Source organism: Ammospiza nelsoni, chromosome 25, assembly GCF_027579445.1.
Source record: "Ammospiza nelsoni isolate bAmmNel1 chromosome 25, bAmmNel1.pri, whole genome shotgun sequence".
In the NCBI taxonomy this organism is placed as follows: domain Eukaryota; kingdom Metazoa; phylum Chordata; class Aves; order Passeriformes; family Passerellidae; genus Ammospiza; species Ammospiza nelsoni.
In genome coordinates, this window is record NC_080657.1 from 5,561,737 (window position 1) to 5,576,564 (window position 14,828).

General features: G+C 47.1%; 1 protein-coding gene across 1 annotated transcript in view; it reads right to left on the reverse strand.

Moving 5' to 3' along the window:
• HIVEP3 (HIVEP zinc finger 3) overlaps positions 1-14,828 on the reverse strand; it is a 165,807-nt gene that overhangs the window by 18,799 nt on the left and 132,180 nt on the right. The window contains exon 6 of the mRNA XM_059488674.1: positions 5,385-5,560. Coding sequence (XP_059344657.1) covers positions 5,385-5,560 — 176 coding nt within the window. The remainder of the gene's footprint in view (positions 1-5,384; positions 5,561-14,828) is intronic.

Sequence of the window (14,828 nt, forward strand, 5' to 3'; positions counted from 1 at the left end):
CCAGGTTTTGTATGGGATTTAAATAATGCACAGGCCTTGATTTAGGCCTCGGTGTGGAGCTGATGTCCCCAGGTGAGACTTTGTGAGGGGGAAAGCTTTCATTTACAGAATTCATTGGGCAGAGGAGTTCAATCTTTTAGAAAATCGATTATTATCTTTTATCCTTATTGACATGTGGATTAGAGGAGTGAATTTGCACATGCAGCCTGCCTAGATCCATACAGGCCATAAAACGTCAGCCACCTCCTGGTTCAGACCTATCCAGACAAAAGCTGATATTCCAGAAAGGTGCCCAGGATTTGGAGATTTCCAAATTAGCAGAATTCCCAGTGAGGCTGAGGCTTTAATGGCTGCACTGGCTCCAGAAAACACCACTGAATATTTCCCTGGAGGTCTTCAATCTTTGGTTTCCAGCCTTGATTCCTGGATTTTTTCCCTTTCTCTGAAGAGTTCCAGAGCTCTTTTGCTCAGTGTTTCATCTCCTGGCTGCTCCATTGGGACATTTTCTGTTCCTGCCTCACATCCCATGGGATGTCCAGACAGGAAATCCCTGGGGATATCTCCGTCCCCATCCCAGGGGATGTTTGTGATGTCCCCAGGAGCACAGGGACAGCACCAAGGGATGTTCAGCCCCTCAAAGGATTTTTGGGGTATTTTGGGGATGTGCCCATCCCTGTGCCCTGCTCTCCCAGCATGGAATTCTGTTGGATTTTTCTGCCAGCTGTGCTTTCCAGAGGGGACTGAGGCTGCTGGAGCTGCAATAACAACAAACTGTGCAGCTGTTTAAGGGCTGGGGGGAATGCACTTAATCCATTTAATTTAATATATTCAATATATTCACATGTGCAGTACCCTCAGTGCTGTCAGGGGCTGATTTAAGGAACTGAAAATGAATTTATTGAAGGCTCTGTCTGAACTTTCTGGAGTCTGGGAAGGGTGAGTGACACAGAGTGTGAAATGGGGGATCTCCAGCCAGCAGTGTCCTTTATACATCTCCTTTTAAATTAAAGTGGAGCTCCTCATCCTCCTGACCTCAGAGCTGCTCCAAACATTTTGTCCAGAATTTCTGAGGGCACTGGAAGCAATCAGGACCCTTTGAGAGGGTGATGTGGGTCTGAGGGAGGACAGAAAATAACTGGATGATAATAATAATAATAATAATAATAATAATAATAATAATAATAATAATAATAATAATAATAATAATAATAATAATAATAATAGTAACAAATGGAAAAGGGAATTAATGTGCCAGCACTGCCCCTCATCCCAGCAGCAGCGAGAGAGGGGAAGGGAAAAGTTCTCCCCGACCTTCCTGAAAGGGAAAACAGCTTTTTCTTATTTCCTTCCTGCCCAGAAAACAATGCAGAAGCTGCTGAGCCTCCTTTAAAGACTCTCCTGGAGGCCACAGGCACAAAGCTGCACCGCAGGGGAGGGAGAGACACCTCATTAAAGAGGCACCTTTAGATTTGCTCCAGAAACACCAAATCAAACAAATCTCTGCAAACCAAATTTCCAAGGCTGTTGTTCCCATCAGCTAAACGAGCACACACACCAAAAAACCCGAAAATTAATCTCATGGATTTGCTTTAAAATAATAAAAAAATAAAATTTCCCTGCAGTTCTCTAAGCCAAAAGAACAGCTTTGCTTCCAGCGACAGAAAGGCACAAAAAGCAGAAAATTAGTGAATAAGAGGAAATATTTATAGCATTTTCTGTTGCAAAAGTTTTCCCAGTCCTTGGAACACAGATGTGGATTTTCTAGAGTGGGAAGGGTGGGGGGGTGAGGTACATTTTAACCAGATAAATCTCCTCATTAAAAATAATAATAATAATAAAAAAAATCCCATTTAACTGCTTCCAGCCTACTGGAGAGTTTAGAGCATTAGATCATGGTGGAGAGATCTACCCCAGCCAAAACGAAGCCAGCTCCACAGACCTCCCCCTGGAGCTGATGCTGAAGGCTAAAATTAACTCTGGAAAGCTGATTTCTAAAAAAGCTCCGTGTTTGTGCAGGAGGGAGAGCTGCAGCTCCTGCATTCGGTGTGCCCGGGGCTGCCAACCCCAGCCAGCCCAGGGAGGAGCCAAAATGAGAGAAACCCCCCCAAAAACGAGCTGGGAACAGCAGCTCTGCACCCGCCCTGATCCTCTGGGTCACTTGTTATGAGCAGGAGTTTGAAATTGCTTTAAAAAGTCACCGGCAGGGGCATGAGCTAAAGAAAAAAAAAGGATTTTCTTCCTGCCCTTGTTGGTGATTTTTAAGTGATCTCAAACTCTCCATCACCAGCTGATGCTTTTGTCAACGCACACAGAGCTTTTTCCCACTTTTCCAGAGCTCCCAACCAGCTTTTCCCCCATTTCTAGGCAGTCTGAGTGCACCCCAGGGCTCTGCCCTTCATCCCTCCCAAGTCTTCCAGACTTCCTTGTGCCCCCCAAAGAGCTTTTGTCCCATTTCTGGGCAGTCTGAGCATGTCCCAGGCTGTGCCCTTCACCCTCCCAGCTTTTCCAGATCTCCTTGTGCCCCCTAAAGAGCTTTTGTCCCTTTTTTGGGCAGTCTGAGCACACTCCAGGGCTGTGTCTTCATCCTTCCCAACTCTTCCAGAGTTCCTTGTGCCCCCTAAAGAGTTTTTCTCCCATTTCTGGGCAATCTGAGCATGCCCCAGGCTGTGCCCTTCATCCCTCCCAGAAAAGAACCATTCTCATGCAATTCCAAGTCACCACCATGCAGCCATAAATCCCAACCATTTCTCCATAAATCCCCGATCCAGGGGAGTTCTGCCCATCCCATGCCCCCATGGGCAAACAGGTGCTTTGCCACGGAATTCCCAGCAGAGTGTGGATGATTTTTGTTCCATGGAAGGAAGGAAGGAAGGAAGGAAGCATTTCCATGCTCCCTTGGCCATGCCAAGCAGAAGAAGGGAAGGGTCTGTTTGCCATGTGCAGCCAGAGCTGACAGATCGTGGCCTTCAAGGGAGCAGAGATGAAGAGCAAAGCAGCCAGAGAGGTGGTGGAGAGGATGGTTTGATGCCATCACCCTGGGCAGAAGCCCTACAGAAGCATGGTGGGAGTGAGGTGAGGTGATGGGAGAGGCTGAGCGGGCTCAGCTCCCCAAGGGAAACCTCGGAACGAAGTCAAAGCAAGAGGGGACGAGAAAGGAAATGAATCAGAAACAGCTCCAGGATGGGAGGGAGAGGAAGAACCGGCGCTGGGATGTGCAGCATGAGAATCTGGCCTCAGACTCGGTGTCACTTCCCTTTCTGCCCCAGAGCCAGTGACCCCCAGCACGTCGGCACCCAGAAATCCCCACCAGCCTTCCCAGCAAAGCCACCAGATCCCGGCACTGCCCACCCTGTGTCACAGACATCTTTTATGAAAAATCCTTTCCTTAGGATTTTTCCTCCTGAGAAGCTGGGACGCCTCAGGAACAAAATGCAAACAATGATTATCTGCTGCTGTGGAATGCAACAGGTGCATCTGGGATTGGCCCATGTGGGATGTTTGTAATTAATGGTCAATCACAGCCCAGCTGGCTCGGGCTCTCTATCTGAGCCACAAACCTTTGTTATCATTCTTTCCTTTTTTTATTCTTAGCTAGCCTTCTGATGAAATCCTTTCTTCTATTCTTTTAGTATAGTTTTAATATAATAAATATATAAAATAATAAATCAGCCTTCTGAAACATGGAGTCAGATCCTCATCTCTTCCCTCATCCAAGAACCCCTGTGAACACCATCACGCCCCTGAGTCACTTCCTTGTCCTGCTCTGTCCCCCTGGGGCAGCACAGGTGCCACAGAGCACACAGCACACTGTGCCCTCCCACAGCCAGGCTGTGCCACTGCCTGGGTGACACCGGCTCCTCCTGGGCACTGAGCCCTCCCAGCTGTGGCACCCTCTGAGACTGATGGAGCTACAGACAACAATGGGTGTTTTGGAACAACCTGATCTGGGAGGGACCCACAGGGATCACCAAGTCCATCTCCTACATGGGGCAGTGTTCCAGATTGCAATGCAAGATGTTTTCTACTACCATCTGTATGGCAGATTATCTTTTGTCAAGTGGGCAGTTTGCCTTATCTCTCTTTCAGTGACCACAATCACTCCTCCCTCGGGAGGGGACACCTGCTGATAACAGCTATTGAATGTCCCTGCATGGCTGATAAGAACTACAGCATCCCATTGGGAGATGGGAGCCCAGAGGGAGGAGCCAAGCATTCCTACCCGGATAGAATCTGGAGATTCTGCAACACCAGCACGGCTTCTGCACTGGATTGCCCAGAGGAACAGCAGCTGCCTCTGCCCCTGGATCTTCAGAGGCAGAGACTGCACCTTTCTGCAGGATCCCTGCTCCAGCAGAACCAGCCCTGACACTGCAGGAGGGCTGAGCCACAATTCCAATGGCACTGCTGCCAACAGCCTGACCCACAGGGTGTCAGGTTGGGTTCTGACTCTGGCAGGGTTGGTTTAGTTCACTGCATTGTTTATTTTATCCTTTTATTTTTTTCCCTTCTGTATTAAAGGGCTGTTATTTCCTGCTCCCATTTTTTTGCCTGAGAGCCCCTTGATTTAAAATTTATAGCAATTCAGAGAGGTTGGGAGGGTTTACATTTTCCACTTCAGGGGAGGCTCCTGCCTTCCTTAGCAGACACCTGGCTTTCAAAACCAAAACAGGCCCCAAAACCCCTAAATGTGCTCAAAAGCATTGTCCAAAGGCTCCCTGAGCTCTGCCAAACTGTAACCAAGAACCCGAGCCCCACACTTGCTGCTGCCTTATCCCAAGACTTGCTGCCACCAGATCTTTGTCCAACCCACAATGCCAGACCCCTACAAGAAGTTAAAGGCACCTCTGGCCCATTTGGAAGGTCCCATTCCCCATTTCTCATGGAATGAAGTTTTATTCTGCCTGTGGTTTACAGGCTCCTTCCTGCTCTCCCTGACACCCTCGCTGAGGCCATGGCAGAGCACACCTGGTGGCATTGATGGCTCCATGTCCTGGGATGAAAACCTTTAGGGATAAGGTCCTTTGATGTGATACAGAGAATGTGGAAGCCACATGCAACTGCAGAGGATGAGAATGGGCAGAGCAGCAGGAGAGGCCCCACAGAGCCTGGATCCAGGGGCTCAGCCTGGAGCTCCTGGTTTTGTTCTGAAAGCCCTGCCAGAGAAGCTGCATTTCAGGACTTTCTCCTTGGACAAGCACAAGGAGGATGGCAGGGATGCTCTTCTGGAAACACCAACCAATTTCCAACTCCCTCATCCCCCTCCCTCCAACTGGGGGGCTTTGCCAGCCCCTGGCAATGCCTTCCCTCGCCCTTTTTGGGTGCCCCCAGCAGGCTGGCAGTGCCAGCACCCTGAGCAGAGGAGCTGGCAGCTGGCTGTGGCTTACCTTTGGTTTTAAAAGCAAAGTTACAGTACTTGCAGACGTACGGCCTGACGTCTGTGTGCGTGCGAATGTGTTTCTTCAGCATGCTGGGTTTCTTGCAGCGAATTCCACACTCCTCACAAACATACTTCCCTCTTCCACGGCCTCGCACATACACATACTCTTCGTTTGATTTGTACCTATGAGCAACAGGTGGCGTGATAAAGGGGAAAAAAAAAAAAAGAAAAAAAAAAAAAAAAGAAGATTCCCACCTCAACAGAAGAAGTCACAACTTTGCTGGGTTAGTTCAGAGTGTTATTGACACCACAGGTCTTGGTTGCTGTTTGGTAACTCTGGATAATTAGGCTAATTGTGAATTAGCACCCAAAGCTGTGCCCAGGTGCTTCCAGACACATCCAGGATGGTCTCATGTCCTGAATCTGCTGCTCTTGTGACCACCAAGAGCCCAAAACTGAGCTGGGACACAGGGACACCCCACTGTGCTGCTGTGCCCCATCCTCAACCACAAACTGAGACACCCAGACCAGACTGGACAGGGTTTGGCCCAGAGCAGGATGGACAGAGTCATGAGGACACCCCACTAGGATGGTGTCCCCCATCCTCAACCAGAAACTGAGGAACCCAGGCCAGGCTGGACAGGATTTGTTCCAGGCCAGGCTGGACAGAATTTGGCCCAGGCCGGGCTGGACAGGGTTTGGCCCAAGCGAAGCTGGACAAAGTTTGGCCCAGGCCAGGCTGGACAGAGTTTGTCCCAGGCCAGCCCAGCTGCCTCTCAGTCCCTGCCATTTCAAACGTGCCCAGTCTGCCTCTGCAGGTGCTGGGACAACTCATCCCAGCCAAAGCACCTGGGACACATCTCCCACCCTCCAGGCTGCCACCTGAGATGTCACCAATGCCACAAACCCCCCTGTGAGCCCTGCACAGCCTGAACGAGACACGCAGAATGGACACAAAGAGAAGAAAACATCCTTTTTTCTAATAAATTAATTGTGCTACCATTGAATGTAAACTCTGCAGACTCCAGGCTCTTTTATCTTTGGCACAGGATCACGATTTAGGTTTACCCAAGAGAATGAGATTGGTCATCCTTCCTTCCCATTACAGATTTGATTTTCTGTCCAGGCTTGAGTGCATGGGGAAGGCTGCAGGATGGGGGGGTTGAACAACCCTTATAAGACTGAGACAAATCTTGGAGCCTCCTGCTGCTCAGCAAATGAAGGCAGCAATTTCCTGTACTTGCAGCGCAAGGAGAATAAGGTAACATCAAATTGCTCCCCTCAGATCTTAAAGAGGCCAAATTTTTTGAAGCATGGCACTTCTTGCTAGTCATTTTTCTACCCAGGAGGAATTAAATCTGGTCTTCAGAAATCTCCAAACATCTACCCTGGAAAAATCAGGCTGTCTAAAGCCTCTTAATAGGAGATCCAAAGGCATCCAACACCATCAGTCAGGTTTTAGTATCTTCCCAGTGAAGCCTGTTCCAAACCAGAAGGTGAGAAAACAGCAGCCAGACTGAGGAGAAACTTGAGCAGAAACAGCTGCACTGCAATAGATTGAGCACTTCAGTGAGTGAATATATGATAAATATTAAAACTTATGTATTTCTAATGTAGAAAAACAAGACTTGTTTAAAACTGAGTTAAAAAAGCCACACAAAGACCAGCCCAGAACTGAGAGGATGGGAATGGCACGGCCTGCATGTGGGAACTCAGCATATCCCTCTGGGTGTTCAGAGTTGCCAAGGACCCATCGTGGGGCTCAGAGACCCTGGCGCACAGCCCAGAACACCTGGGGATTTGATTTTGACCCCTGGAGCAAGTTACCAGCTTTGTATGAGGACATGAAAGTCACACAGGTTTGAATAGTGTAATAACAAAATGATCACAGAGTGAAAATGCAGATTTTAGGATTTTTGGTATGGGGATTATGGGGACAAGATGGAGGAATCTGGGCGTATTCAGCCTTTCTCCTTCTTCTTCTTGTTCTCCATTTTCTGCAGTGATGTTGGCACTTTGGGATTGGTTTAGAGTAGAAGTGCACTGTCTAACATAGGTGATAGGTATTGGGAATTAAGTGTAAATATGTTATAGGTAGTTTGTAGTGTAAAAGGACAACACAGAGTGCCTGTGGCTGCCCTGCTGAGCAGATCTCAGCTGGGCAGAAAGAAAATTTTATAGATAAGAATTAATAAACAACCTCAAGACCGAAAAGTGAACAGTCCAGACTCGTTCTTCAGCTGCGCAGGCCAAAGCAGAGACATCCTGCACATCTCGGGGCAGCAATGAACAACCAAAAACCCGAGACCTGCACAGGATGCACCCATGGAAACCCTCCCAGCTGCCTGTAGGGTGGGGTTGGAAGTGGGTGAGTCCCATTGCAAGGACCCCTGGATCTCCCCCACACTTTCTTCCTTTCCCTCAGGAAGAGCCCAGGCAGTTCCAGCTCCATGGGGGTGTTTGGGAGCTGAAATTTGGGCTGATCCTGCTGGCTGGAGGCAGTGAGCGGGGACTGAGCCCTTCCCAGTGCTGGCTGAGCCCCTTGGCTCTGCTCAGAGCTGTGGGAGGTGCTCATAGGAGAATGAGCTGCTCCTGAGATGCTGAGAGGGGGATTGAGGTGCTCAGAGGAGCCTGAGCTGCTCCTGAGGTGCTCAGAGGGGACTGAGCTCTCCTGAGCTCAGGGGTGCAGTCACAGGTTCAGCTTTGGAGACAAATTAAAGGAAAGAGACAAAAATTGGGCGTTCAGACAGCCCCAGTCTGCACCAGTAGCACACACAAACTGTCAAACAGTTTGTGATTCTGTCCTTCAGCATCAGCAGGAGTTCTCTAGATCATCACCAGGGTCACCTGGTGGCCCAAATACTTTATTTGTTCTGCTGGGACCGAAGTCACAACAACGCCACCCCATCCTGCCATTCCCAACCATCCAAACCCCCACAAAAAAACCTAAAAAACCCAACATCAACACCCATCATCACAAGGTTCTCATTATCTGGCCAGAGGAGACTGAGCTGAGAGCTCCCACAGTGCCCCAGTCTCCATCCCAGTATGCCCAGTTATCTCCATTTAGCCCTAAAGGATTCCAGGACTCAGGTTTGTCAGGGATGGTTCCTGTCTCTTATTTGTTCAAGCAGTGTTAAAGTAGCAGAAGGAGCAAAAGGAATCAGGAATCCTGATTTTTTCTGCTCAGGTTTGTACTGCAGGCAGGAGCAAAAGGAATCAGGAATCCTGATTTTTTCTGCTCAGGTTTGTACTGCAGGCAGGAGCAAAAGGAATCAGGAATCCTGATTTTTTCTGCTCAGGTTTGTACTGCAGGCAGGAGCAAAAGGAATCAGGAATCCTGATTTTTTCTGCTCAGGTTTGTACTGCAGGCTTCCTCCTCTGCCTCCTCCCTTCCTGTCAGTGCGCTGGGAGCCACCTGGCCATTTCTAACCTGGAACTGCTCCTTTATCAGCCTTGGACTTGCCCTGCCCTTAATTCCAGCCTCCCATGGAAATGTTTGTGTGGCTCATTAAAGCCATCAAAAATGTTTGTGTGTCCCTTCCTCAGGCTCATTAAAGCCATCAGGCTGCATTAAAGCAGCCATGTGATTGAATCTGGAATCAGGCATTGCACTTCATCTGACACTCTGCCAGCCTCAGCACAGATATTCCCTTACAGATCCCTGAAAGCACGTGGAAAACAGGCAGGGAGAGGGGAGAGAGAGGAAAAGCAAATTCCTCTCAAGGAACACCAAGGAACAGGAGGTGACAGTGCCATAACCCAGAGAAGGCTCTGCAGATGCCGTCTGCCTGCTCTGAGGGCTGCAATAGATTTATGGACGTAATTCCTTCAGTGTGATCCCATTTCCCTGCTCCTGTGCCCATCTGATTTGCATCAGAAAGATAAATCAGGCACAGCTTGTCACTACAGGACACGAAATAACACAATGTGGACGTGCAGCTCTCCCAAGGTAAAAAAAGAGGGAAGTTTAATTTCTGACTTCAACATTTATAGCTCAGATAAGAGATTACATATTATATATAATATATACAATATATATACTATATATATATTATATATATTATATGTTATAGGTTTTATATATATTGCACGTATCTATATATATCTATATATAATTATATTATATATATATATGTATGTATATATATGTATGTATGTATATGTGTGCATATATATTTATATAATATTATATATTATAGATTTCCAAAAGTGACAGTGGATTGGAGGGTGACAGTGCCACCTCTCCAATGACACTGGACAAACCAACAATCCATCAAATTTCCTCCACAAAAGAATGCAAAACAAAAAGTTATTTACATAAAGTGTGTGAGAAAGTTTACTACAAGAATGTAAACATCAGAAAAACTTGAAAAAACAGGATGACAACAGCTCACACTCCATGTGAGGATTTACCCTGGCACAGGACCTTCCCTGCTCCACAGGGTTTGCTGCAGGCAGACCTGGGCATAGCCACAGATGAGGTTTGTGGGTTTGTGGCAGCAATCTGGGCTTCTCTTCCAGAGCTCTGAGGAATTCCTAATCCCATCCTTATCCCAGCCCATCCTAATCCCATCCTTAGCATCTCCAGCCCTGCAGTGCCACGCTCCCCTCCACACAGAAATGTTTGGGAACGTGGGGGTTAATGGCCTTCATGAGCCCAGACACTGATTTAGGGAACAATCCTTTCCAACACACACACAGAAATCAAAATCCAGCTCTTTTGGTGCATTTTTGGAAGGTTCTTTGGTGTTTCCTGCGGGCAGATCTGGGGCCAATCCTGCAAACTCCTGTCAGGGCAGGAGGAGCTGGCACAGCCTCGGCAGGGCTGGTGTCACCCTGTGTCACAGACATATTTTATGAAAAATCCTTTCATTAGGATTTTTTCTCCTGAGAAGCTGAGAGGCTTCAGCTTCCCCATGTTTTGCTGCTTTGGAATCTGATCTGGAGAATTGTTTACCCAGCATATGAAATTGTTATTACTTGATGACCAATGACAGCCACCTGTGTCGAGGCAGTCATAAGATTTTATTATCATTCCTTTCCTTTCAAACCTTCTGATGAAATCCTTCTTTCTATTCTTTTAGCATAGTTTTAATATATAATTTTATTTTATTTTAATATATGTCATAAAATAATAAATCACCCTTCTGACACATGGAGTCAAGATTCTCTTCTCTTCCCTCATCCTGTAACCTCTGTGAACACCACAACAACCCTGAGCACCAGAGACATGAGAGCCTCAGAATGGGCCCAAAATCCCTGTCAGGAGCACAGGAAACCTGAAAATGGGAAAACACAAACCTGGAGGAGGCTCTGTCTCAGCTCCTTCCCTCCAGCTGAAACACAACCCCATGCAGCATTCACTGCCTCCCAGCCTCGAGGAGCTTCAGTTCTCAGGATTGGCTCTTACAAATTCCTGACCATCATTTTTAGCCACAAACACTTCTTTTTTTCTTCCCCTCAGTGCTGTGAGGCACATGCAAAATCTCCATGTGGCTGGAAACCACAGGATCAACCCTTGGACAGCCAGGGGGGAAGGAAGTTCGGTGGTTGGCAGACAGGGAGGCAGAGCAGGTTTCTGGGGGACTCATTGCTCATGGCTGAATCACTCCTTCCCCTCTTTGCTTCCTTTTTCAAGTTTTTTTTTAAATTCCACCAGTATTTTACCTTGCCCTGCAAAGGCTTTGCTGGTGTGATCTTGCTGGTCACAGCCTGGGTACATTGGTTACATTTTAATTATTAAAATTTAAAAAATTAGCTTTAATTCTGTGAATTTTCATGATTTGAAGCTCAATGCTGTCTCAAAGAACACCCCTGGAGGCTTTCACAGCAACTGAAGAAGTATTTCCTCGACTGGTTTTGACATTTGATCAAATCCTTTGTTTGCTTTTTGGATTTTGGGGGCACAGGAAGAGGAATGGGATATCTGATCCCTGTCCTGAGCTGCTGGGTTTGGTTCCCTGGCAAGTGAACTGAGTCCAGCTCCGGAGTTTTTGCCTTTGGTGTCAGATTTTGGGTTTGTTGATGGCACATTTCATTTGTCACCAGGCTGCCCACTCATCTGGCTTGGCTGAATCCTTGGGACATTCCTGACAGGCTGCTCTGGGATTTACTGATCTCATTTCTGCTTTATGTCTCCTGCAAAATTTGCCAGATAAATGTGTAACTCCCACAGTGCCACTAATTACTGATCATTAATTGCCTCCCTCACAGCTCCCTGGTACAAAATGACCACTCTGAAGCTCAGTGTGCAGCAGAATTCCTCAGCTTTCCCTGTGGAATCCCTGGGGCTGAGAATGTCAGACACACAGGTGTGTCCTCAAGGCCAGACACTCACCCTGAGATGTTCTTTGGCTGGTGCCAAGCTCCAGCAGGACAAGCAGAGGGATTCCTGTCAGACAATGGCATTTCCAGCCCTCTAAAAGCTCCATGAACCCTCCAGCATCCCGATTTTCCAGACAGGGATATTGCACCCAGACAAACAAGGCACGACCACAGCAGCACGACAAAGCTGGGGATGGATGTACCTGGGAGGAGCTGGCACAAAATCTGCTTTTGCCTGGCTGGAATAAAGGATCCTTATAGCCAGAACCAGCTGGAAACTGCAGGGGAGGGTGGGAGCCGGGGGAGCCCCAGCACCAGGGACACACCATGTGGGGAGAGGGTGACTGTCACTATGGGGGACACACCCAGACAGTGAAGGGGTGACTGTCACCATTGGGGACACATTGACAGGGTGAAGGAGTGATCCTGCTCCTGATCCCTCACCCTGTCCCTGATCCCTGATCTTGTTCCTGATCCTCAATCCTGTTCCTGATCCCCAGTCCTGTTCCTGATCCCTCACCCCATGCCTGATCCCTCACCCTGTTCCTGATCTTGTTCCTGTGCCTGATCCTGTTCCTGATCCTGTTCCTGATCCCTCACCCTATTCCTGATCCCGTTCCTGATCCTGTTCCTGATCCCTCACCCCATGCCTGATCCCTCACCCTGTTCCTCATCTTGTTCCTGTGCCTGATCCTGTTCCTGATCCCGTTCCTGATCCTGTTCCTGATCCCTGACCCTCTTCCTGATCCCTGATCCTGTTCCTGATCCCTCACCCTCTTCCTGATCCCTGATCCTGTTCCTGATCCCTCACCCTCTTCCTGATCCCTGATACCATTCCTGATCCCTCACCCTCTTCCTGATCCCTGATACCATTCCTGATGCCTGACCCTGTTCCTGATCCCTCACCCTGGAGCTGCCCCTGCAGGGGTGTGGGGTGTCCAGGAGGGACCCTGAGTGCAATGAACCCAAGCAGAGCTGGGTGTGGATGGAAAGCTGCAAAAACAGAAAAGAAAGCAAAACCAGTTCTATGTTCCTCCTCAACGTCACGCCTGAGTGGAGGATGGTTCAGTTTGGGGTTGTGGCACCTTCTGCTCTCACAGAGGTGGAATTACAGCTCTGCTCATTAGGGCTGCTCTGTCCTCTCTGCTGAAATCATTTAATTGTCATATCCATGCTGAAATCATTTAACTGGCACTGCAAACCACTGCAGAGCACAAACCCCACAAAACACAGGCAGCCCCACAGGGCCCCAGACTGCAAACCTGGCTCAAATGCACTCAGAGGGGAGCAGGAAGGGGAAATGACAGTGCAGAGGAAGGTGAGAGGATTCCAGTGCAGTGTGAGCCTCAGCCACCAGAGCGTGAACAAAAGCGGGGTTGCACTAATTGTGTGCACTCACTAATTAGTCCCTGCTGGGCTTCCCCCATTAAACCCAATTTTAGGAGCAGACAGGCAATGCAGGAGCTTCCCCGCCTCTCTCTGAGGGCTGGGCTTAGTGTCCCTGTCCCCAGATGATGCCACACAATGACCAGAGAGCTCCTGCAGGGCCCCAAACCCCAAATTAACCCAAACTCCTCACTCAGCCCCTGCAGAGCCCTGGAACCCAAATTAACCCAGACTCCTGCAGAGCCCCAAACCCCAAACTAAACCCAAACTCCTCACCCAGCCCCTGCAGAGCTCCAATACCCAAACTAAAGTCAAACTCCTACAGAGCCCCAAAACCCAAACTGGACCCAAATTAACCCAAACTCCTCACCCAGCCCTTGCAGAGCTCCAATACCCAAACTAAACCCAAACTCCTCACCCAGCTCCTGCAGAGTCCCAGAACCCAAATTAACCCAAACTCCTCACCCAGCTCCTACAGAGTCCCAGAACCCAAATTAACCCAAACTCCTCACCCAGCTCCTGCAGAGTCCCAGAACCCAAATTAACCCAAACTCCTGCAGAGCCCCAAACCCCAAACTAAATCTAAACTCCTGCAGGGCCCTAAAACTCAAACTAAACTCAAACTCCTCACCCAGCCCCTGAAGAACTGCAAAATTCAAACTAAACCCAAACTCCTGTAGAGCCCCAAAACCCAAATTAACCCAAACTCCCCATCCAGCCCCTGCAGAGCTCCAATACCCAAACTCAAACTCCTGCAGAAAATCAAAACCCAAACTGGATCCAAAGTCCCCATCCAGCTCCTGTAAAGCCCCAAAACCAAAACTGGACCCAAACTAAACCCAAACTCCTCACCCAGGCCCTGCAGAGCCCCAAAACCCAAAGTGAACCCAAAGTCCTGCAGAACCCCAAAACCCAAATTAACCCAAACTCCTGCAGAGCCCCAAAACCCAAATCAACCCTAAATCCAACACCGCAGGGACAGAAGGAGGGTAGAAGAAATGCAGCAAAGAGCAATGCCAGGGATGAGACAGTGTTTTTTGGATGTTTTGAGAATAAATCAAAGCTTCATCACTGCTGATGCAAAACTGTACGTTATCAAACCAAGCTGATAATAACTCTGGACTAATACATTTTTGAAATTAATCATAGCTACACACAGCTATGATTAATTGCTATAGCAATTAATAGCTATAGCATCATAAGTATATTTAAAAATATGTATTATTATTATTATATATTTTTGATACACATCTAAATATATATTATTACAAAATATACTTTAATATATCTTAAATATATTTATTTATTACTATAATATATATTTTAGTTTATTATATATAAAATATACTATATTTTAAAATAAATATATGAATTAATACATATATCTATATATATTTTACATATTTTAGCTATTATTATAATATATGTTTTATTTTATAATAGCTGCATCATAGTAATATTTATATATTATAATACCATATTTTATTTAATATATAAATATATTCTATTTTGTAATTATATATAAATATATAATTATAATATATATTTAATATATTTTAATATATTTACTATATATTATTAAAATATACATTTTATTTTATAATAGCTACATCATAGCTATATTTTTTGAAATGAATCATGCAGCTACACATAACTGCACCTACACTACAATGTCATGAAACTACAATAGGTGAAGGAAACATGCTTCCATATGCTATGAAATCCAATGAATGTACTT